This window comes from Microtus oregoni, unplaced genomic scaffold, assembly GCF_018167655.1.
Source record: "Microtus oregoni isolate MIOR12 unplaced genomic scaffold, Mior012 000168F_ref0000490, whole genome shotgun sequence".
NCBI lineage: Eukaryota > Metazoa > Chordata > Mammalia > Rodentia > Cricetidae > Microtus > Microtus oregoni.
Genome location: NW_024544824.1, coordinates 67,943 through 92,377, shown reverse-complemented (window position 1 = coordinate 92,377; position 24,435 = coordinate 67,943). Strand labels below are relative to the sequence as shown.

The window sequence follows — 24,435 nt, the reverse complement described above, 5'->3', positions numbered from 1 at the left end:
CTCCAATGGAATGCTTTTAGGTGACAGGAAGACCATAGCATGCTTATAAACATATACAGGCCACGTCCCTTCCTCATGGAGTTCAAATACCAAGGGGCAGGTAATCAACATTCAACCTTCCAAGCTCCCATGTGAGTAACCACTGTCTGCTGGGCAGGGTCTTCTAGAGCCAGGACCTCATCTCCTCATGACATCAACTGACCTCAGGGCTATAGTGGCTGGGACTGCAGCCAGACATGCAAGCATCTCAAGTGGGGTGCAAAGCATATGCCGAGCCTGTACACTTCAGTCCCAGGAATAGCTGCTTTGGCTCCCTCTGTCAGATGAGGAGACCCAGAGAGGCTAAGCACATCTTAGCTTCCAAGTCTCATAACCTAGAGGCTGTCACACTGGAACCCAGTGTGTTACACTCAACTGTCACACTGAACTCCAAAACCTGTTGATCCACTCAGTCATGATGTCATGGGCCTTCAGCCACGAAGCTTCCAGAACTCCCTTGTATGTGTGTGTGGGGGGGGGAGTAGGGGGTGGTCATAGGTGCTATTATCAGTTTCCTGGGTTTGAAGCATGAGGAACATTGTAATCCCAGCATTCTGGAGGCCGAGGTAGGAGGATCAATTTTTGTTCAAGGCCACGCTAGACTATATGGTGAGTTTGAGGTCAGCCTGGGCAGTAAAAGGGCTCAACAGGTAAAAGCATTTGCTGCAAAATTCCGTTTACATCCAAAACAACTGGACCGGAGCAGGAAATGGGGGCCCAGAGAGGGGAAGTAGTTACCCTATGGTCACGTGGATCAGAAAGCTAAACTCAGCCGCTACCAGCCTCTCCCCACTCCATTCTTCTGGTGCCACCTGATTTCTGCGGCTCAGATGTCAAACTGCTACAGGAGGCTCTGTTGTCTCCCCCAGAGGATGGCAGGAGAGAGAAGAGGCTGGTGTGTTGGGACTGGAACACCTGTGCACTCTTATCCCAGGCCCAGGAGCAAAGGGCGAAGGCAGGCAGGCTGAGCACACTTTTTATGACCTAGCCACCTCCCAGAACAGTAAACAGAGGGGCAAGCAGCTGGCACCAGAACCCTCTGGGCAGAGAAGGTCCTAGGTAAGTGACTTCTGCCCACCTCTCTGGGAAGAAGGTGAGAAGTCCCCTCCCAGAAGCTTATGGAACACTCTACGTTCCCATTGCGCTGTTCCTCCTTCCCTTCTGGACTTGACCATCACACAGGGTCTTAGCTCAGCACTGCCTTCCCCAGGAAGCCTCCTAGGCCTCTGGATGCACAGGGAGCCCATCTGCATTCCATCCGCACACACCGCACTGGTTCCTGCTGTGTCCAGAGCAAAGTTCTGACTGGCCCTTATCTTTTTATATTAGCACCACTATGCTTGTGGCACTCTTCCCACTGGGCCAGGTACCTCTTGGGGAAAGGACTACGTGCTTCCCGCAAGGCCTGGTGCGCAGAGTGCAGTGTGAATTTTTTCACAGTGTTTTTCAACAGTGTTGCAGGAAAAGCTAAACTGAAAGCGCCAGGATCAGAAGGATTCTGAAACGCTCACCCAAGACTGGCGTTCCTTCAGCCTCAGACCTGCCTTGGCAGGGCCCCGTTTGATGGGTCATGGTTTTTTGTTTTGTTTTTTGAGACACGGATTCTCTGTAGCATTGGAGCTTGTCCTGGAACTAGCTCTTGTAGACCAGGCTGGCCTTGAACTCACAGAGATTCACCTGCCTCTGCCTCCTGAGTGCTGGGATTAAACGCGTGCACCACCACCGCCCAGCGACTGGTCGTGTTTTAAAGGTGACTTTGTTGGGGGAACTACAGAATGGGAAGGAGACACAGTCATGAGGAAAGGATGATGGTGATGAAATTTTTTATAAAATTCCTTTAATCCTATGTATGATTTTTATAAATTGTTTAAGGGGGGAAAACTTATTTCTGAACCTGCATTCAAGAGATTCCATTCTCCCTAACCCCTGTCCAGTTATGAGTTCCCCATGGCCTGGGGGCTCCCTGGGTGTGATGGACAGTCAGTCTATGGGGAGGTGGCATGGGCAGGCGGTAGACTCTGTCTAAGTCTACCCTGAGAGGCTTCCCTTTCATCCATAGACCTTCCTGGGGTGCTAGGGAGGGGACAAGCTCTGTCTCAAGAGCAGGGACAATTGCCCAGCCTTTACCTCGGGCCCAGTCCTGGTAGCTTTGAGAGCACCTCCAGGCTGGGGAGGGATAGAGCATGGGGTGTGAGGGCAGGTGGAGGTGAGGTTTCAGGTGGAGACAGGTGGGACTGGCATCAACCTTACACTTCACATGTGAGTCTAGACCCTTGTGTGCCTCTTCTCTCAACACTGACTCCTCTCCAGGGCCAGTCTGCTGCACGCAGCAGCCTCCCAGGAGGAGGAGGAGGTGGAGCCTCAGTCTTGTCTGGACAGCTTGTTGAGCCCTCTGGATCTTGAGATAGCTCCAGGTGACTGAGACCTCTCAGTGTGCCCCCCCCATCACCCCATGGCCTAGGACACAGGAGCTGGAAGAGGTTCTTGTCCAAAAGGCTCATCCATCACATAGCCCAGCCAAGGGAGGCAGGGAGTTGGCAAGTGACTTGTCCTAGATAGGAAATTTGTCCACAGTAACCTCAAGGGTCAGCAACAGGGCTGGAACTCAAAACAGGCTTCTTTGGCTCCAGCAAAGTCAGGTGCCCAGCATTAGAGTCCCTAGATCCCTGGGCCCCAGGCTGGAAGGGTCTAGGGTAGAAATTCCTCCTTGACAGGCACTGGGGAGGGGGTACCCAGAAGGCCAGCACTGGTGGGGCATAGACTACCCAGGGGTGGCCCTGATGGTGTGGGGTTGTCATCCAGCGGCAGGGGCAGCTGCGAGGGAGGTAGTGGCTGCTGCTGTTGCTGTTTCTTCTTGTTCACTTTGCGCTCCTTGGCTCGACGGTTCTGGAACCAGATTTTTACCTGTGGGATTGCACAGACTTTTTATGGAGCAGGGGTTAGAGGGAGCTGGGTCAGGGTAGGTGGTCTTCATGGTCCACTTCCTGCTGTAGCCACCAGACCTCAGGCACTGATACACATTCTCCTGTGCCCTTCTTCCCCTTCCAAGGCCCGATTACTCCAGAGTCCCTGTGTCCTGTGACCACTCTTTGTCTAGGTCTGAAGAGCACTGAATGGCACTAATGCCCACTGTAGCCTGTGTGTGTATATGTGTGTATATGTATGTGCACACATGCACAGCAATACTGAGCTTAGGTAACAGTATGGCAGCGTGCATTGTGTAGTATGTGCCAGTAGTCGGGGAGACAACCTCTCTGTTCTCTTTTTGTGAGCCCTGTATTTTCATGACATCCTGAAAGCCCAACTCTGGGCCCTGTTACTTGAACTGAGGCGGAGGACCTACATACCTGCCGCTCTGTGAGCCCCAAGTTAGCAGCCAACTCGGACTTGCGTCGGATGGTGATATACCGGCTGTAGTGGAACTCCTTTTCCAGCTCCAGGCGCTGGTGGTCTGTGTAGACCACTCGGTATTTGTCCTTGGTCCGAGTCTTACCTGAGGAGCAGAAGGGGCAGTGAGGGAGGGTGAGTGCAGTGGAGCACCCCTAAAGGCCAGGAGGCCCCAGGCAGGCAGCTGGCAGCTAAGACACTGCTAGCTGTGTCAGATCTGTTCACTCAGAAGGGCTCAGTGCTGTGGGAACGAACTCCCCAGATGGTTGTGACTCAAGGGTCCCCAGGGTGTGCGTCTGAACACCAGTGTTATGAAGGGGACACCTGACTGGTGAGGGTAGACTGGGGCTAAGGGAGTTGCCAGACGCTCCCCCTGCCCACCCTGTGCAGAGAAGTCACAACGGTGGAGGAGGCACAGGACTCAGAAGTACCCTAGCTTGGGGGGCTCCCCAGATCTACTGAGTGCTAACCCAAAGACTGAAAGGCCGGGGGCTGTTGGTGAACCCCAGGGTCTGCTGGGTACCCAAGACATTCAGGACACCAGGCCTGGCTCTAGGTTGCACCAGGGGCCAGGGGCTGATCTACCCGAGCCGTCCACACTCCCTCCCATGTCCAAGCACAGAGCAATGACTCAGCTCCTTCCACTAGACAAACCAAGTCCCTGCCTCAAGCCACACTCTGCGGTGGGCAGGGAAAAAAATGAGAAGTCCCTACTTGAATGCTAGGGGAAGGAGGCAGACAAAAAGAAAATAAAAATGGAAAACATTGGCATTGTTCACTGGCAATTATTTTGAGGGAAAGAAAGAAGACAGGGCGCCTAAGAATTTGGCGGTGGGAAGCTGTGGGAATTTCAGACAGAGTGGGGCTGGCTGAGGAAGGTGGCAGTGCCACCTATAGTCCCAGCTACTCGGTTGGGTCACTTGAATCCAGTGATTCAAGACCAGACTGGGTAACATAGTGGGACCTCTGTTTCAAAAAGAAAAAAGAAAAAGTCAAACATTCAACACCATGGCTCTTGAAGCTGAACCGAGAGAAAGAGCATGCAGGCTACCTAGAGAAACAGAATCTGGTGGAGCGAACAGAGAATGCAGAGGCCTTGAGGTGGGGGCATGTCTGAGCATGAGTGAGGAAGCTGGTGGGACAGGGTGCGAGGAGCAGAGGGGATGGGGCAGAGGTCAAGGGGAAGGGCTTAGGTTTTCCTCTGCCTGGAATAGGAGTCACTGCAAAGTTCTAAGCAGAGAGGACATGCCGTCTGCTGCAGGCTTTCATGTTTTTCTGGCTGCTGTGTGGAGAGTAGATTAGGGGCAGGAATAAGAAGGAGGTGCAGGAAGGACTGACATGTCTCAGGAAAAGAGGGTGGTGGCTTGGTTTCCAGATAGTGCAGCCTGGGCCAGGAGCTGGACTTAAGGGTTGTCTGAGGTTATTAATATCAGGGTTGCCTTTGGAGCTGAGCATGGAGGGTTGTCTGTGGAGAATATTACTGTACGGGGCCTGGATGAACACCAGCTTTCTCTGTAAGAACCTGAACCCATGGCTGAACTAGAAGGTGCACGCTGACAGCAGGCATGCACACACCAGGGCACGACCGATCCTGGGATAACCCTGGATCTCCCTGCCACCCACGCACCCACAAAAAGCCTGGCCTTTGCCTCCCCACTCTGTGCCTTGGCTATGCCTGTCCCCCCATGCTCCTGCACTAAAGACCTACATCTGGCCCACCTCCACCCATCCATCCCACACGGACTTGGCAGGACAGACTCAGGCTCTTCTCCAGCCAAGTGGTTCTGTGGGGGGAATGGGAGACAACAGCTGTTCCTAGGCGGCTTCTCCCTGGGTTATCTGCCAGAATGGCAGAGCCATACTGGCTACTTCCACATGCACCAAGCTCACAGTACCACCTGACAGCAGAGACATAGCCCAGGATGGCCTTCAGTCCTGTGCCAGGCATGGTGAGAGGAGGGGCTGAGGGAGAGGCTGCTAAGGCCAAGGCTCCAGATGAGGCTCCTCCTTGACCTAGAAAAGTCACTCTTGGCTCAGAAACAGCTCTGCCTGAGGCTGCTACCACCACAGCTTAGCTGGGCTCTGAACCCACAGCCCACTACTGGGGTCACTAGCTAGAGTCAGGAGTCCTGGGATTTTGGTCCCCTGCCAGCTTCAGATGAAGAGACCATGGTTTAAGGAAGTCGTGCGGCTGCTGGAGGTCTAAATAAGAGGCCGGTGAGCTCTTCCAGGAGTGTCCAATTGCAGCTGTGGGGCCCAAGTGTCCCACGACAGCGATGGGCGCTGCCCTACACATCCTTAGATTACTACTGAATAGAATAATGTCAAACTGTTGGCTACTCCTGCTAGATCTAGTCCAACCTCTCTGCAGAGTCAGGGTCACAAGAGGACAAGTGGGCACACATGTGCCAATGCCATGCCCTCTAGCCTAGAGTTGCCTCCAACGCATAGCTCCCCATCTCACCATTATTAGGTACCACCGAGCTGCCCAATATCCTGTGTAGGCAATAGAAGCTACAGAGCATACCACGCCTCTATGTCCATTCCCTGGAATAAAAGGTCAGATCATGGCAAAAGTAGACCAGAAAGTCTGGGCCGGCTGGGATTGATGACCTCGGGCTGGGAATTTCAAATGCCAGGAAGACTCCTAGTGGTGTCCAAAAGGATAAGCTGAGCAGCAGAGGGGGCTTTGATTCCAAGAGCCCAGTCATGAAGGCAGCTGTTCTTTTAGTACTTAGCTTGCTCGCCCTCTCTGTCTCTCTCAGCTCCCTGCCTCTGTCCCCTTATGCTGAACAGCAGGGACCCACAATAGTCATTTATAGCTGGGAGCTAGGGCACAGAAAGCTACTCTCTCTGAGGCCATCAGCCTGGTAATAACAGGAACCAAGATCTCCAGATTAGGGTGTTGGCTGCACTGCAGCACCTCTGTCCCCACCGGGGTCAGTGGAGCTCTAGTCCATAGCCCTGGAGGGAAGTTGATAGAATTAGGAACCTACTGGCCAACTTCTATCTAGCCCAGCTGCTTAAAGTGCACAGGTTGATTGCTAAGAAACATTCAGCAATGAGCAAAATGTTCAATCCCTTGTATGGTCCAGAAACCAGGGACTTCTATCTACCGTCCAGGGTGAGCACTAGCTGGAGCACCCTCCTAGGAGCCAACTAAGCATCATGTATCCTGATTTTTCACGCACAAAACCTTGGCCATAAGCTCGACTCCCAGGAAACAACCTCGCAGAGAACTGCCCACAGCAGTGATTGTTGCTAATAGCACAAGACTAAACACAATGCCCATACCTAAGACCAGGGAGCTGGTGAGCCCCCATGGAGAGGAGCACTGAGCAACTAGACATGTATGAGGGCGCAAGACACGGGCTACTAGAAGAACAGCCTGCTACCAGCCTGGGGAGATGGCTCAGTAGGGAACGTGATGGCTACACAGGTATGGGACCCGAGTTCAGATCCCCAGAACCCATGGAAAGCCAGTTATGGGGGCTCCCTCGCCTGTAATCCCACTTCTGGGGGTGTAGGGTGGAGACAGGTGAAGCCCTGGGGCTCCCTGGCCAGTCAGTCTAGCTGAAACGGTCAGCTATGGCTTCAGTGAGAAACCCTGCCTCGAAAACTAAGGTGGAGGGCGCTAGAGAGAGATACCCAAAGGTACAGGTGAACACATGTTTATGAACACACACACACATAGGCACACGCAAAAATACATAAGAATTAGACATTTGTGAACTTTAAGTAGCATATCATTTTATAGTTTTATGTTATTTTTTTCCCTAAAAATATGTACAAGAAGCCAACAACAGAAGCTACCTCCTCCAGGAAGGCAGCTGGAGGTGGAGAGACATAGGGACGAGAGTGATTTTAGAGGCTTCCAGTTTCACTATGTTCAGATCCATTGCATTATCTCTGTGTGTGTGTGTGTGTGTGTGTGTGTGTGTGTGTGTGTGTGCATGTCAGTGGAGGTTGACTTCATCTGTAGTAGACAAGCATTTGACCATGAATATATATATTCCCCCCAGCTCTTTTTGTGCTTTTTAAACTTTGAGATAGAGTTTCCTAGGTGAACCCTGAATTCACTTTGTAGCCCAGGCAATTTTTGAAGTTATAAACTTCCTTACCTCGGCCTCTTGTGAGTGGGGATACGGGCCTCCTTCACCAGACCTGGTTTTATTTTTATTTTATGTATTTACTTTAAAGATAGGGTCTCAAGCTAGCCTTGGACCACTGTGCAGCTGAGGATAACTTTAGACGCCTGGTCCTCCTGTCCCCATCTCCAAGTACCTGGATTACAGGTGTAGCACAGCCCCTGGTTTATATGCACTGAGAAGGAACCCAGGGTCTTGTGCACGCTAAGACAGCAAGCACTACAGGGAGCTACATTACCAGCCCCTCAACTCTATTATTTATTTATTTATTTATTTATTGTTTCTCTGTGGCTTTGGAGCCTGTCCTAGAACTAGCTCTGGTAGACCAGGCTGGCCTTGAACTCGCAGAGATCCACCTGCCTCTACGTCCGAGTGCAGGGATTAAAGGCGTGCGCCACCACCGCCCGGCTTTATTCTTCGAGAATTTCATACATATATATATATAATGGATTTTGATCATGACCACCACTATGCCCTCCTCCAGCTCCCCCAGGAGCCACCTTCTCCTTCCCAACTTCATCTGCTACCCCCTCCCCGTCCTCCTCTTCATCTTCCTTCCCCTCTAACCCAGAATCCACTTAGTGCTGTTTGTATGCGCCTGAGGGTGAGGCCATCTGCTGGAGCATGAGACACCTACCAGTGGCCACGCCAAAGAAAAATGACTCTCCTTTCCCCTGTAGCCATCCTTGGCCAGGGGTGGGGCCTTGAGAGCCCCTCCCCCATCCTGGGAAACTGTATTTTCAGTGACAGTCAGGAGTCCTGGGTTCCAGCTGCAGCTCTGGACAGAACTCAAACCGGTAACTTTTTTGTGAGCACCTGTGCCCCCTGGAACCCAAAGAGGAAGGGCAAGGTGGTTCATGAGAGGAACAGAGCAAGGGGGTGGCAAGGTGAATGATTTACAGGCCCCTGGGACACTGGGCCTAAGGGGAAGTCCAGGTTCCGGCAACAGGTGTCTGATGAGGGGCCAGACACGCCCAGACTCTGAACGAGTAATTTCTGGGCAAAATGCCAGCGAGAATGGGAAAGGGGAGAGGGTGCAGGTTTTCAGGGCTGAGCATGGTGGAAGAGCCTTGGTTCACTCACCTAAGCGGTGAGAGTTCACCCTCTGCTCTGGTTCTGTCATTCGCAGAATGGCTCATTCCCATAGAACAGGCTGCCATGAGAGGCATGAATGGACTTCCACATCTCTAAAGCATGCGCAGTTTAAGGTCCAGGGAAGCCTCAGGCAGATGGTTCCCAGTGACTGGCCCTTAACCTCAGCATTCCTGGTGAGCTGTCCAGAAAATCCTGGTCCCCAAATTTGCAGTAGGTGGGGCTGACACTGGTTCCTGGGGTTTGGTACTTGGCTAGCTCTCCAGGTGTCCGTGGTATGTGATTGTTTGAACAAGCAGGACCTCTAGGGATGTGCAGGTCACCTACATGCCAGGGTGGCTAAGGACCATCTCCTTACCTCTCTAAGCCCAGTATCTATAATATGGAGATAACCATTAAGAACAGCCACCATGGCCATGGGCCAAACACTTTGTATTTGTGCCTCAACAACCAGTGAGATGGTGTAATGTAGTTTGTTTGTTTGTTTTCTGAAACAATGTTTCTTTGTGCAGTCCTGGCTGTCTTGGAACTTGCTTTGTAGAGCAGGCTGGCCTCGAACTCAGAGATCTGCCTGCCTGTGCCTCCTGAGTGCTGGGCTTAAAGGCGTGCACCACCATGCCTGGCTATGTATCCATTTTTACGTAAAAGAAATGGGCTCAGTGAGGCTTATATACCAAACAATGGGGCTCAAGACTGTCCAGGTCTGGGGAGATGGTTCAGGTAAGGTGTTTACTGCCAAGCTTGATGGCCTGAATTCCATCCCTGGGACCCATAGGTCCCAAATAAACAAATGTAATTGCACCTGTTTTCAAAGCCAGATCTAGCCAGGGAGTGGTGGTGGCACACGCCTTTAATTCCAGTACTTGGGAGGCAGAGGTAGGAGAATCTCTGTGAGTTCGAGGCCAGCATGGTCTATAGAGCAAATTCCAGGACAGACTCCAAAACTACACAAAGATATTTGTACTTAGAAATTTGTCTGGGCAACCAGGGAAACAAAGGCACAGGCTCCATTTACACACTAGAGCCAGGCATGGTGATGCCTGCCTTTAAGCTCAGCAATTGGCAGGCAGAGGCAGGTGAATCTCTGGGTTTAAGGTCAGCATTGTCTACGGAGTATGTTCTAGGCCAGCCAGGGCTACACAGACAAACCCTGTCTCAAAACAGACAAAAACAAAACAAAAAGAAACACTAGAACCCACCACATAGGGCATGGTTTTTCGCAATCCTTTCCAGGTTTGAGACATACAGGGTTTCACGTGTGATGAGGAGGTCTCTTTGTGTAATACCTGACATGTAGCAGGTACACAGAGGGAGGGAGGGAGACTACTCTTTCCCGATACTGGTGGGGTAGCCCCCCTGTAGGAATGTCAGGAAATGGGGTGGTGTCTAGCGGTATGCTGGATCTGTCAGGTACCTTCCAACTTGGAAGCTGGAGGCTCTAATGTTTGTTGATTCTTAGACTGTGTTTGTTATTATTGCTGAAAGAACTCTAAGGCTGATTTCCCAGTTTCAGACTCTAGACACCAGGCCTGCCCAGCTGGAAGACAGGGATAGGGTTGTGGTGGCCTGTATCGGGGCCCTCATCCAGCCCAGGACAGACAAGAGGAGCCTTGACTCTGCTCCAAGACAGAGTGACTCTCAGAAGAATCACGCGGTCCCTAGGTCAGATTTGCTTCTGTGTTTGTGGCTCCTAGGGTTGACTTTCAAGACATGGACCTCAAATCCGGTCCCAGGCCCTCTGTGAGCTCTCACTGGGGGTGGGGACACCTCGACTGGCTGTACATTAAGATGTCACCCACACTCAGCATGTACACATACACACACACACACAGAGGCAAACACACGTGTGTACGGGAGTTTGTTTAAAATAGCTATTGCTGGGCTCTACTCAGGTCTAGGTCTCCACCTCCCTACCATTTTTTTGGGGGGGGGGGAGCTGATAGCAATACTGAGGACCAAACCAGCTCTGCCTCTGAGCTATACCACATCCCTCTCGCCTTTAACGAGATCCAGCTGGAGTGGTTTTTGTTTTTTTGTTTTTTGGGGTTTTTTTGTTTGTTTGTTTGTTTTTAGAGACAGGGTTTCTCTGAAGCTTTGGAGCCTGTCCTGGAACTAGCTCTTGTAGACCAGGCTGGTCTCGAACTCACAGAGATCCGCCTGCCTCTGCCTCCCGAGTGCTGGGATTAAAGGCGTGTGCCACCACCTCCTGGCTAGCTGGAGTGTTCTTAAACAAGCCCCTCATCTGTGGGTCTCCATCTCTCCTAATGAAGGATGGGTGTCAGCACCAAGGTGTGGAACACAGAAATTCATGTAGGCTAGGTATGTTAGGTATGTACTCTTCCACTCAACTACAACCCCAGACTACAGGTTTTCTATGCTCAAGTTCTGGACAACTCACTAGCAGGGACTCACTGCTCACCCACTCCGCGGCACATGCATAGGGAGAGCACACCCACACACCCTCCAGCCTAGTAGAGCAGGGGGCAATGGCCTGCCCATCTATGTCAATGGTGCCTGCTGGGGGATACAGGGAAGGTGGGAGAGGAAGACATTGGATCCCACTTCAAGATGGAGATGACAGAACAGGCCCAGAAAGGTCATCAGGTCATGTGATGAGGAAGTTGTAGAGGCAAAGAATAAAAAGAAGCAAAGAAAGAATGGGTTCAAAGGTATTTGGAAGACCAGCTTTCCTGCCAACACTGGTATCTGGGCACCATTGGCCAACACCTTTCTCAGGCACCAAAGAACAGGTTTTGGCATAGGCGATTTGTGCCAGCACTGCCCCTGAGTCTTGGTAGGACCCCCTTCTTCACTCTGTGCCTCCACATCCCCATCTAGTGAGAAAGAGCTGGACAGTGTTATGTCCTGTAAAAAGAGGTAAAAACAGGGTGAGCATCTTTTGTCTAGATGTGTGAGAAGAGAGAATTCCAAGTATGCTGAGCATACAAATAACTCTCACATAGGAACAGAGTAACATAAGAAGGATGCTAAGGAGTGACAGGGTGTGAGCATCCCTGTGGTATGCACTCTTAAGGGTCTAAGCCTAGCACCAAGGCAGAGAGCTGGGAGGTGGCTCAGTCTAGATCGTTAGTGGAACAACCAGAGATTTCCTGGGTCCCCTCCCTGCCTAGTACACAAAATAGATGTGAAAACAGTTTGTAAGGGCAAAGGACTTTTTACCAAACCAAAAAGCAGAACTGAGCTATTTGCAGAAGCGGATGCTGGAGAGCTCCTTTGGGAGCAGGAGGAATGTTGCCTGATGGGAAGTCACATGTCAAAGAATACCCTGGAGTTTGGAAAGCTGATTAGGCAACTGATAGTTGCCATGCTGTCTCAATTTGGGCCTGTTTCCCGATCTATGTCACCTGTGGCGGGGTCTCTGCTGCAGAAGCAGTAGCCCCGCCCATCCTCAGGATGATGGAGGCCATTCTGGAGTCATGGGGCCTCCTGCTGAGCCCACTGTTCATCCTTGAGGTTCAGGGGCAACTATAGACTAAAATATTAAGGCTCGTCACTCAAGGCCTGGAGGAAGGATGAGGTTGGCAGGGTTGGGTTGAACGCAGCCAAGTCTGAGGAAGTCTCATGAGGAAATCAATAACCTAGGTGAAGGCTCCCCTGAACCACCCCTCTTCCTAGTCAGAGTCATTGATCACAGCTACGCCCTGTTGCTCTGGAGCCACCTGTGTGTTGTTGACCACCATTATCTTCCTCAAAGCCCACAACCAGGCCTGTTTTGGGTGGCAGCAAAAAGGAACTTTAGAGTCTTGGGCTAAAGAGATGGCTCAGAGCATTGGCTACTCTTCCAGAGGGCTGGGTTCAATTCCCAGCACCTACATGGTGACTCACAACCATTTGTAATTCTAGTTCCAGAGAATGTGATGCCCTCTCCTGATCTCCACAGGCACAGTAGACACAAACATCGGTATAGACATAAACACAGGCAAAACATTCATATACATAATAGAATAATTTAGAAGTTTAGAGCTAGACGGCCCTGAAAGTCGGCACCTATTGGCCATGGGCTGGTGATGTGTCCCCAGGCAAACCACTAGAGCCCTTTTATTTTTGGTTTCTTTGTTGCAATAACCAGATTCCAAGTGCTCACTGCTGTCTGCACTGTTGGCTGGAGCTGGAGAGTCCAGATCTGTGCATTTCCACAATGACAGGAAGCTCTGTGAGACACTCACCACTGCTGGTTCTCTGCCAACCAGGGACCAGGAGCCAAGCTGCCTAACTTACCTAACTACACGGAGTCTACACTAGCTGCAGCTCCTGTCACCCATTCTCATCCTTCCAAAGTTATTCTACAAGGACCCTCGGTCCAGAGTGTAACTCCATCCCTTCAGCTGATGGCTCAGCCTCCAAAGCAGCCCTACCTGCCTGGGGCTACGGTGTTCTCATCTTCGCTCAGCCTCAATGCCATTCAAGAAGCCCACCATTCTAGGGTCAGTAATGCTGCATTTGAAGAGGGGCTGAGCACACACGCTGAATGCATGGGAGATGCCAGCCCATTTCGCCCTGTGTTAGGTGCTCAGCACTGTTCTGGTCCCTGCTCCTGTGGCAGGCATGCAGAAAGCAAGCACACCAATTAAGTGATTACCAAGTATAAAGAGGAGTGTGAAGGACCAGGAATAAGGAGATGAGGGCTGGGCTAAGTTGGTTGGAGGGTGGACCCCCTTTACTTAGCCTTGGGGAAGTCTCTTAGAGGGATAGCATATAAGCCAAGACCTGCAAGTTGAAAAGGAAGCTTCCATGTCACAAAATGAGGAACAGTATTCCAGAGAGAGAAAAAACTGTTGATGAAAGACCCTCTGATGAGGACCAGTGGGGGATCAAGTAGTACATCACCTTTGTTCAGTCATGGTCCCCCACCAGCCAACAGAATCTTCAGCATAGAAGAGAATACTATTGCCTGCCTTTGGGGAGGATGGATAAAGGGAGGAAGATGAAGGGGAGAAGGCAGAAGCTGCAGCTGGAGGACTAACAGAACCTCTGGTTGAGAGGTCTGCGTCTGATTTCCAGAGCCCAGGCAAAGCTGAGGATATCAAGCACGAAGTGGCAACCTCAGACTTTTCCTTTTGGCTCACGCAAAGGAGAATGCTGAGGAAGACAGAGGGGAAAGAGCAAGACATAGCAATGACCCTGACTCCAGACGTTATGGTGGCTTGTCCTGAGAGGCCTGTCCAGGAAGAGGACTTCCTTCACAAAACCTGGTCCCTGCTGCTAATAAAGCTGTCTGGATGTCAAAACAACTCCGGAGGCTCTAAATACAAGATCTGCTGGGGGAAGGGGACACAAATCACAACACAAAAATCTCCTGCCACTTTCTAACTAGGTCATTCCCAGCCACATCTGAGAGCCGAGGTGTCAGGTGCGGCTTCTGCTGCAGGGAAAGCCAGCTTTAAAGACGTAGTCTTCCTTCTTTCTCTCTCCCTCTCCTTCCCACCTACCTCACCCAGTTCCTCCCGGCTGGCCTCTTTCTCCTCACCTGGGTGGGCACTGGCTGGGAAGCATGCAGCAGAGGAGAGATCGTGAGCTGGAGATTGTTGCTTTACTTGACAGACCCTCGGCAGGCTGTGGATCCTGGCTAGAACCATATGCCGCCATACCCTAGCTGTGTGAGCTTGGGTAGGCCACATGACCTCTCTAAGCCTCTTCAATTTTATCTGTAAAACGTGTCCAATAATAGACCCTTTCATCTCTTGGGGTAGTTATAAGATCTAAGTGAACTGACCCAAGAGGAGCTCTTTGCATAGTGACTACATGATGAACTCCTACCATGTGCCAGCCTGGCCAGGAGAGGGTTGATTAGTACTAGTCCTTGATGGCATTACAGGTGGCAATTGGCAGGCATAAGCAACCTGACAGAGGTAGATAGTGACAGAGATGGCTAAAACAAGAGGCTGTGAGTAGGCTATAACTGTATGTCACTCCAAGTGCTGCACTGAAGTCGGGAGAATCAAGGTTTCCTGGAGGAGGTGGCCTTGGAGAAGGCACAGCATTTGAACTGGTAAAGATGCAGTAGAGAGGGCAGGGCAGGAAAAGGGCCCAGGATGTAGAGGCAGGAAGTGTGAGGTTTAGGCCTGCTGTACAATCTGCCAAGAAGTGACACTGAGCACCAGTGACCCGCCTGATGCTGAGCTGTGCTTTACAAACACTGGGCTTCCAGAAATTATCCAAGATAGGGGCCGGTGGAGTGGCTCAGAGGTAAAAAGCACCTGCTACTCAAGTTGACAACTCGAGTTTGAGTCCTAGATCCTACAGGAAGGGGTAAGGAGAGGGCTGACTACACAGCTGTCTTCCGGAATCCACACGGGGTGTGAGCATGCAACTCCCCATGCTAATAAATAAAATTCAAAAGAAAGGAAGGAAGGAAGAAAAAAGAAACGATCCAAGCTAATGAGCCTCTAGCTACATACAACGCAACCCCAGAGGTAAGTCTCCCAAGCTGCACGTTCTAATAAGTCCCTGGGCTCCAAGCAAACTTCCAGGAGAGTGTCAACACTGAGTGGGATCAGTTTTCCACAGGACTCTAGATGCCTCAGAATCAGGGCACCCAGAAATGGGGGTCCAGGGGCAGTCATGTGCCTGCCCTAATAAGGGAGGTCTGGCAGTGCTTTAGAAGATGGGCAGAGGTCATGAAAGGTAAGAGGGAGAGTCCAGGTTAGTGGCTGTGGTTATGGGGTAAGGGATGGGGGCGGGGGTTGTGTTCATCCTTTCGTGTGCCTCATTTTCCACATCTGGAGCTGAGGGGTTAGACAGGATGCAAACCCATTACAATAACCCCATCATCTGGGCAGACATCTTCCAGGCCTGTGAATCAGTGTTCAGCCACGAGGGATTAAACAGGGCCTCTGGCGAAGGACAATTATAACCTCCTGACAGAAAGGCTCATAAGTTTTTGTTTTGTTTTGTCTTTTGTTTTTCAAGACAGGAATTCTCTGTGTTGTTTTGGTACCTGTCCTGGAACTAGCTCTTGTAGACCAGACTGGCCTCGAACTCACAGAGATCCGCCTGTCTCTGCCACCCGAGTGCTGGGATTAAAGGCATGTGCTACCATCGTTGGGCCAAGACTCATATTTTAAACACATGTGGCCAGACAGACAACGGAACCCCTTGCAATTATCTGCACCCTGGCCTCAGAAGTGACAGCTAACAATTGTTCGTGTAGTATAGCCTAACTGAAGCCCGCCCCAGCCCCCCCCCCACCTCCTCTGTCTGGCACCCTTTCTTAGAATAAAACCAAATCAAATCACAGTCTAGCCTTGGCGACTCCTATTGCTTAGAGTCAGGAGCTCTGACCCAGTGTGGGGAAGACAGCCAAGCTTCAAACCACTAGCCTGAAGTGCTGCCTGGACCTTCATAGGTCCAACCCCTAGGGAGGGATCCTAGAAACTTGTGGAGGTTGAGCTCTTTCTTCTCTTCTGGTCTCCAGAGGCATCTCCGCCCCTTCATTTTCCTGGTGTATCCATCTAATGGAATGTATTGAGCACATATTGATGCCAGGCACAGAGCTGGTGCCCCCAGGCAGTTTGGGTCAGACAGACGTGGCCCTGGAGCTTTTGGGAACAGACAGCGTGTAGGAGAACAAGTTGGAATTTGTTGCTGTTCTAAAAGACACCCAGGAGAATTCATCAAAGGAGTGGAGGCGGGGAGTCTAATTTGGGAATCACAAAGGGCCTCTCATTCAGCTATGGACTGAAGGTGAGAAGGAGCCAGGTGGGCAAATAGTCAGAAGGAAGAGAAAAGAACCTGGACATAAGACCTGAAGAAGACTTGGCGGGCACGAAGTTCAAAGTGGGCTGGGTCCTGGAGCTTAGTGGCCAAGGGGAGTGGCCCGGGGTGAGGTCCAGAACAGGGAGTTATAGAGTCTCCTGGAGGAGAGCGCTGTTCATCCTAAACAGGATGAGAAACCACACAAAAAAATTTAAATGGACTCATCTGCATCTGGAACATTCCTTATAGCCTCGGGACCTCACTTTCCTCGTCAGTGTATCTGCTCTTGTCCAAAGCAGACATTCTAGAATGTCAGGAGCTCAGAGAGAAGGGAGGAAAGCTGAAGACTGTGTGACCAGTGTCACTGGGCACTGCAGGGGGGGGGGGCATGCAGTGAACTTCCCTGAGCTGTCCTAGACAACAGCACTGTACAAGAGTCCCCTCTGGAAACCTGTGCCTTCAGTGCTGCGGAGGAAAAACTGAGCAGAAGAGGGGGAGGAGAAGAGATTTTCCCGGGGCGGGGGAAGAGCTCAGACCCCCTCCCCCAGCTTTCTCTCAGTCCTTCTGGAGCATGAGAGAGAAGCCCATGGCTTGAGCAGACTAGAAGGCCAGCCTCTTGCATCCTCAGCCAAATGTCTGGTTCCTCAGAAGTCTTCCTCAAGCCTCCTGGGATCCAAGCCCGAAGTCCTGCCCTCTACTCTCAGTACTAAGAGAAAAACACTTTTGCTTCTGGATAGTCACAGCCCTATCTGCATGCAGGGAACAATCTATAAGTGACGGGTGCCTGGGAGTAGAACTGGGCTTGGAGTTCATGCCCAACGGTAAATGAGGTTGGTGGGACCTCAGATCTCACCCAAGTTGGAAGACTACACTCCTTTCCTACCCTACTTGCCCACTCCTTCCTGCTCACACTGCTGCACGACGATGGCCTTTCTCCAAGGCTCTACCCGAGGGGAATCTCCCCATCCTTCTCCAGAGCCACCTGACCCACAGGAAGTGCTAGTGGGAGATTAGAAATGGTGCCCTGCCTTCCTAGACTTCCATAGCGGACCACAGGGTGCTGGGGGGCAAGGCCTCTATTCGTCCTCCCCAGTCACTCAGTGAGAAGTTCTTCCCCATGCTTTTCACGGACAAGACTTCAGAGGGCCTACACACACACACACACACACACACACACACACACACACACACAGAGAGAGAGAGAGAGAGAGAGAGAGAGAGAGAGAGAGAGCCCACATTATCTACCAAAGGAGAAACCATCATCTTCTCCATCAGCTTTTTCAAGACTCTTTTTTGCAGCTTGAAGCAGGGTAGAAGTCGCCATGTAACTTTCCCCTGTCCCTTGTTAATGGCCATAAAACGAGACCAAGAAAAGGTGAGCCATCCAGGGAATTGGTTGGACAGAGGATTAGGGCACAGGTAGGGTGTTTGGTCCCCAGCTGGGGCCTTGGACCAGTTTTGACCATCATTGTACCATAGTGTCTTCATCTTCCAAATAGGAAGGGACAGCACCCATAGCAGTATCTCATGGAAGACTTCCAAGATGTCCACTGCTATTACTCAAGGCCAGAAGTGAGTGGTCCAGCCTTGCCCCTCAAACATCCCTGAAGTCAGACAGGAGCTTCTGTGACCCTTGGACTGCTAAGGAGCTGCTACGGATCAAACCCTCCCCGCAGCTGCCCAGAGGAGTTGATGGGTGTGTGGGAAAAATGGAGGGAATGGGGAGGAGGTGGAGGAAGTTCCGGGCCGGCTCCCAGCTGGGGGAAGGGAAGGAGGGGCTGAACATCAAAGAGGAGGCAGGCCAGCTTCCCGCCCTCAAGGCCAGGTGGCCTTTGTCAGGACAGGCCAAACACAATCTGGACAATGAGGTATCCTGTATACCTTCCTGCCAACAGGAGTCACTACTGAGCTAAAGCAAAGCCGGTTACATGACAAAGGGGGGCACCTAGAAAGGTCAGGCTGTCCGTCAGTAAGCTGAACCTTTGTCCAGCCCCGTCCCCTGCCTTTGAAGAGGGTGGATCAGAGAGGCCTGCCTGGGGGCAGGAGCTTCACAGGCTAAGGAGCCAAACAGCAGCCACCTTCCCAACTGCTCCTACTGCCCCTCCCCCGGGGTCAAGAGTTCAGGGAGAGTCCTGGGGAGGCTAGGTAGGGACCCCTGTACCAATGCAACCAATGGGGGCTTTGTCAACCAAAGGATAGGCTCCTATCTCTTCACTGTATGGTAGGGAGCCAGTTGGTCCTGCAGAGGTGACCCATGCACGTTCCCACAGCCGATAGGTGCTTGGGTGTGCGTGTGGCGGGTTTAGGAGTGGAAGAAGCTACCTACGAAAGAAAGATCACCATTGCCAATGCTGCTGCTGCGATTTGGCGTCTGGCCTTCTAATTCCGGCCTTGCCACTTACACACACCCGTGTCCTCTCTTCACGGGGTAGCAGTCTCCCCATCTATACAGAAGGATTCAGTTGTGTTGCTCAAAGCTCGCAAAGCCCCTAGATAAGAAAGGGCGAAACAAAATGACTCCCCAGGGCAGAGGTGGTGGTGGGCCACACTCTTTTGAGAAGTCAGTCAAGGCCAGGGCAGAGGTCAAAGAGAGGGCAGCCTGGGCACCTGCCAGGGCCAGGAGCCCGTCAGAAGGTCCAGGGCGGGAGAAGGGTCCTTACCGCTGCCACCGCCGCCTGCGGTCGCCACGCTGCGCCGCATCCATTCGTAGGGCGTCCGTCTCTGCGCTCCTGGCGAGGACGGTGCGCCCGGGCCGCCGAGGGACTGCGCCAGGAGGCCAGGACCAGGCCCGGGAGGCGCTGGCACCGGGCTAAAGTCCGGAGGGGGCCCAAAGGCCAGCGGGGCCGGGCTGGCGGCGGGGACCCCGGGGCCCGGGCCATAGGCAGCTGCCCAGTCGTCCTTGGGCGCAGGGAAGGGCGCGGCCCAGGTCGGAGGGGGCGCAGGCGCGGGCTCCACGTGCGTGTAACCCGCGAAGTCGGGGTACTGCGGGGGTGCGGGCGCCGGGCCGGGTGGCGCGTAGCCCGGAGGGCCCAGACCGAGGCTGGATGGCCTGGCAGGGCCTGGATACACGGGGGAGTCCTTGTCCAGCACATAGCCCACGTACATGGTGACCGCAGGGTCCCCCGCGCATGCTGGGCCCTGGAGCCGCCGCGCCGGTCGGCCGCCCCGACGACCAGCGACTGCTCACCTGGACCCGCGGCCGCCGCCGCGCCCGCCCCACCCCGGCCTTTTATAGCCGCGGGCCGTCCGCGGCCCCAGCCGGGCGGCTTTGCATTTCAAAGCGGGGGGAAGCCTCGGGGCCGCGAATCAAAGGGGGAAGCCCGTCGGGCGAAGGGGTTCAAAAGGAGACAAATTGCCGCCCTAAGCAGGAGGTGGATGGGCCTGGGGGCTGGGGACCCAGAGGGCGCGGCCTGGGTGAGGTTCCAGGCTTTGCTTCAGGTTCCGACTCCTCCTTCGGTGGTCGCGGGGACCTCCCCATCACCGACCCTGGGTTACAGGTGGAGAAACTGACTCCGAGGGGCGTGGGGGAGGACCTTAGGCCAACCTCACACAGCACAAGGAGCCTGTGGCGCTGTCAGCAGTGACCACCAATTTGAGATGAGGGGGGAAGAGCAAGACTGACTTCAAACGGGGTTCCGTCTGTAAGGTAGAGGGCGTCTGGGGGGGGGGGGGGCAGGGGTCACGACCTCTCGGGTCCCAGATGAAAGCTGCGGAGAATGTGCATATGCAGATAGCCTGTCTGCTTCCCTTGGTGGCTCCACGGAGAGTTTTCTCAAAGGTGTGGGCTATTTCTGGGGACACCTTGGGAAACTTCACAAGCTCTCCCCGGCTCCTTATCTTTCCTTACTATCGTTTTGGTTGAGATGCTTCAACTATACATGAAAACAGAGTTTTATCATGAACCCGCCATGCAGCTTCTGTAATTATAAGGTTTCTGTCACTTTTTCCCCCGTCGACTGCCTTTTTCCTAAAGCATTTTAAATCAAATTTCAGGCTTCATGTCATTTTACCCCTACGCGTGTCAGCCCGATTCTCTAAAATACATGGACAAATTCCTGAGTGTTTATCGTCTAATGCAGCTTATAGCCAACGTACTCCAACTGATTGGGAAAAGTGTGTTTTTACAGTTGACCTGATGGATCCTCATTGACTACGGGTGGGGCCCCGCTGGCATTTTAAATGTCTGTGTGTGTTCTCTCCTACTCCATTGAAAACAGGCAGACAACCCACAGCTGCTTGAATGGGAAAGGGGATCGTTGAGACTGGTAGTGGGGGGGGGGGGCATGGCTGAGGAATTGGGAAGGATTCAGAAAAGATGTCTCTGGGTCAGGAAGGCTAGTGTAGATGAGGACCCCTCCGCATGGCGCTTGGGGCCAGGGAGGGAACAGTGCAAAAGAGTCCTCTGAGAGTTGATCTTCTCTCCTGTCCTAGCGCCACGAGATGCGCAGGATTCCAGGATGCGTGAGCCCTCAAAAGAAGGCAGAACCAGGTCTTAGCTGTTAATGCTTTCTTTCTCTTCCCAGGACCAGGCAGCATCCCTTCAGGGCAGGCAGGTGAGTCAAGGTCACACTGCAACTTGCTGGAGGACCCAGTGCAAAATGAACTTGGCATTTCATGGTGGTGGGATTCAGCCAAGCATGCGGTCCTTTGAAACTGAACCCTGTGTGACTGTACAGACGACTGGCCGGAGCAGGCGTCCCTGATGAGAATCACACTTACACATAGCAGTAAGCCTAGCCGTTCTCTTCCAGCTCCGGGGAAACTGCCCATTGAACGGATGGAAGCAGGGAGGCCCAGGGAGGAGAGGGAAAACTCTGTTCATGCTTCATAATGACGACTGAGTGTATGACACAGTGGAGCTCACAGCCATCTCAGCGGGAGAGGCTACCACTTCCCCACGTTGGAAGACATCTGACATTCTGGGCTCCGCTGAGAGCCCAACCAAGAGATACACAGGGGTGGAAGATGAAGCCTGGGAGGGAGGACTTTTGCTCTCAGCTGGGACAACTAGGGCTGCTTCTGTTGTGGGAAGTGAAGGCCTGGCAGGGAGGGCGGGGACCTGAAGGCGGGAAAACTGCAGGTGTGGAGCCTGACCTACCTGTCCAGAAGGAAGTGCTCACCATAGGTTAGCATGAAGGAGGGGTTGCAGAGAGTGAGTTTGCCACCAAGGGGAAGTGTGCCAGGGATTGCTGGATACCTCCAGCGAGGGATCTCATTCTGGTGAGGGCCTCTAATCCCGAGTATTCTAGTTCACACCTAATGGAGAGGCTTTGCATTTGAAATTAGAAATTCATTGGTTTCTATATTCATTCATTTGACAGGTACAGACTGACCTACATACCTGTGCTGACACCGTGCTCAGAGGGCCTTCAGTGCTGGGGGCCAGGCATGCTAAATGTTCACAGGGAAGGGGATGCTACATCTTATTTCTGGGTAGGAACAGAAGGCTAGAGAACTCTTGAAGAAGGATATGTGGGGGAGGGCCTGGTGAGTGGGGGAGGGTAATGTCCTCCAAGTACAGAGGCCCTGAGGGTTCCAGGAATATTCCCCTAGTACTGATAACCCAGTCTTGAGTGGGGAGAAGGGGACTGTCTGAGAGCCCCACCCGACCCCTCGTACCTGGAGAGGGATCCTGAGTGGCTGAGGCATAGCCAGGATTTGGTAGTGGCTTAGGGTATATAGGTCAGTGTAGCAGGGGACGATGGCAGGGAAGAGCAGTCAGTCAGGGAATCCGGGGTAGATGTCCTCACTCTGCAGGCACTCCTGGGGTGCACCTTCTTTTCTGAGTATTCTGAGTATTCGCTGCCTCTCTCTGAAGCGGCAGGCTGGTTTGTGACAGTGACATTTCTACGCACTGAGCAGGTGCTAAGAGTGAGGTCTCAAACCGCACATCACTTCCACCCATCCTCACCACCTTCCAGGGAAATGGAGGTGACTGTTACCCTTGCTTTCTCTTTCAGATTAACATGGATTCAGAGAGGTAAAGTCACCTTCCCTGGGTCACACAGCAAGTCAATGACCTATTTGGCAGTTTTTCCCTCCTCTGTAGAGATGGTTGACTGGTAAGCACAGAGAGTGACCCCGAATGTGTGTCTACATCCCCACCCACCCCACGACCTGATAGCTGGATTTTGCTTAAACAAATTGCTGGTTCCTCTTCCTCCTCAGGCTTCTTCATGCAAAAGAGCTTCTAGGCTTTCCTCACCTTCACCCCTGGTGGACCCCCTCGTCAATCAGAGGTTTTAGCATCATGGATGTGGCTCCCCCCAGTTCCATAACGAAAGATATCATAACCTTATTTAAAAGCCCCGATTGGAAACTGTAGCGCCCATACCTCCACCTCTGACCTCTGACCTGCCATCTGACCTCGAGACCCTGAACCCCCGCCTCCCATGTGCCCACCGGGACTGGTAGTAGCAGATGGCAAGACCACTGTGCATGGTCCCCGCCTATCCTAAACCAGCCTCTTCCTTTGGGAAGCCCCCTTATCTCTGGGTGTGGCTGTTTATTGGGCCCCTCCTTCTTCCCTCTTCCCTCTGGAAGCTCTCACACCAGGCCGCTCTCACACCAGGGCCTCCTGGGGTGGGGTGCCCTGATGAAGGCCTCATAAAGATCTCACTGATAACTTGGTTTATGGCTCTGAAAGAGAAAGGTTTGGGTCTAGGTTTCTGCTGAAAATATTTTGCTTAAGAGAAACTGGCAGGCACCAGGGTCAGTGTTAGACCCACCGGGCTCCCACCCCTAGCCTCCTGAGTTCCTCTCTAGACAGCAGACCAAGGGCCAACCAAGCTTCAGCCTTGCTCTGTGTCCTTGGGCACGTCAATTCCCTTCTCTGGATCCTTTCTTCACCTTGGAAATGGGGGTGGCTGTCCATGTCTCAGAGGTAGAGGTGAACCTCGATGTGTGGACGGATTCCCTGGAATTATGTTTGCCATTCAGACGATCCTGTCTACCCTGGCCAGTGCTCCTTCTGCCCCTCTAGAGGTGCGGTCGCCACCTGCTGTCACTCTGGAGCATTACAAGAGGAGTTATCCCTTACTGCCTAGTCTCTGGTGACAGAAACCACTATTATGCTGGGAAACAGAGGCAGCATCCTTCTCCAGACACCCCAGAGACCAAAGGAGACACAAGAGCCAGGGCCCAGGGCAAGCACAGACTGTCTTCATCAGAAGGGGTCCTGCGTCAATGATGTGCCAGAAACAAAAATTGGCAGAGACTCAATGGTCAAAGCTCAGACAGGACCCAGAAGTTTCAACTCCGGCTCCCAGTTGCCCGAAAGCTCCCCAGCAGGCCAGCCTAGCCTCAAACTCCGCTCTGTACCTGGTCGTATCCATTTTTAAGCTGCAGAGACTTACCGGTTTCAGGGTAAAAGCCAGGCTGCCATAAGCCGTCAAGGCCTTCAGGCTGGCCCTCAGCTACCTCCCCATCCTTAATAAGATCTCAGCCTTGCCAGGCGGTGGTGGCGCACGCCTTTGATCCCAGCACTTGGGAGGCAGAGGCAGGCGGATCTCTGTGAGTTCGAGACCAGCCTGGTCTACAAGAGCTAGTTCCAGGACAGGCTCCAAAGCCACAGAGAAACCCTGTCTCGAAAAACCAAAAAAAAAAAAAAAAAAGATCTCAGCCTCACCTTTTCTCCCTCTGATATCCCACTTCAAGGTCTTTCTAGCCTCAGAGATTTTGCAAAGGCTGTTCCCTTTGCTTCAAACACTGTTCCCATTCATGTGTGAGCTTTCAACCTCAGGTAGGACCTGAAATATGTCTTCCCCAAAGGAACTTCTGAGACCCTAATAAGAACTCTCATCTGCCCAACCCAGTATTCTCTGAATCTCTTTTATTGTACCAACCACATATTAGTATCAGTGTTGTTTCCTTGATGTTTGCTGGTGAGCTCTGAGGGATGTAGGGGCTGGTCACATAGTAGGTAGGTGCCCAGTGAACTTTCTTCATGCAAATGCATGATGGGAGAAACAGGACAGCCTAAGCGCAGTCATGAGAGGCCCCACAGAAGACCTGTTAGGTGCCTTCTAGCAGGTTCTGTCCCCCTCTGAACCTT

At 52.5% G+C, this 24,435-nt stretch overlaps 1 protein-coding gene across 1 annotated transcript; it reads right to left on the bottom strand.

The window, feature by feature from the left end:
- Positions 1–1,968: 1,968 nt before the first annotated feature.
- On the bottom strand, positions 1,969–19,627 carry LOC121445226 (homeobox protein CDX-1). The gene is made up of 3 exons (XM_041647253.1): positions 19,043–19,627; positions 3,387–3,532; positions 1,969–2,943 (listed from the first exon to the last, which is right to left on the bottom strand). The coding sequence occupies exons 1-3, from the start codon at positions 19,485–19,487 to the stop codon at positions 2,728–2,730; spliced, it is 807 nt and encodes a 268-aa protein (XP_041503187.1). The 5' UTR covers positions 19,488–19,627; the 3' UTR covers positions 1,969–2,727.
- Positions 19,628–24,435: the final 4,808 nt, after the last annotated feature.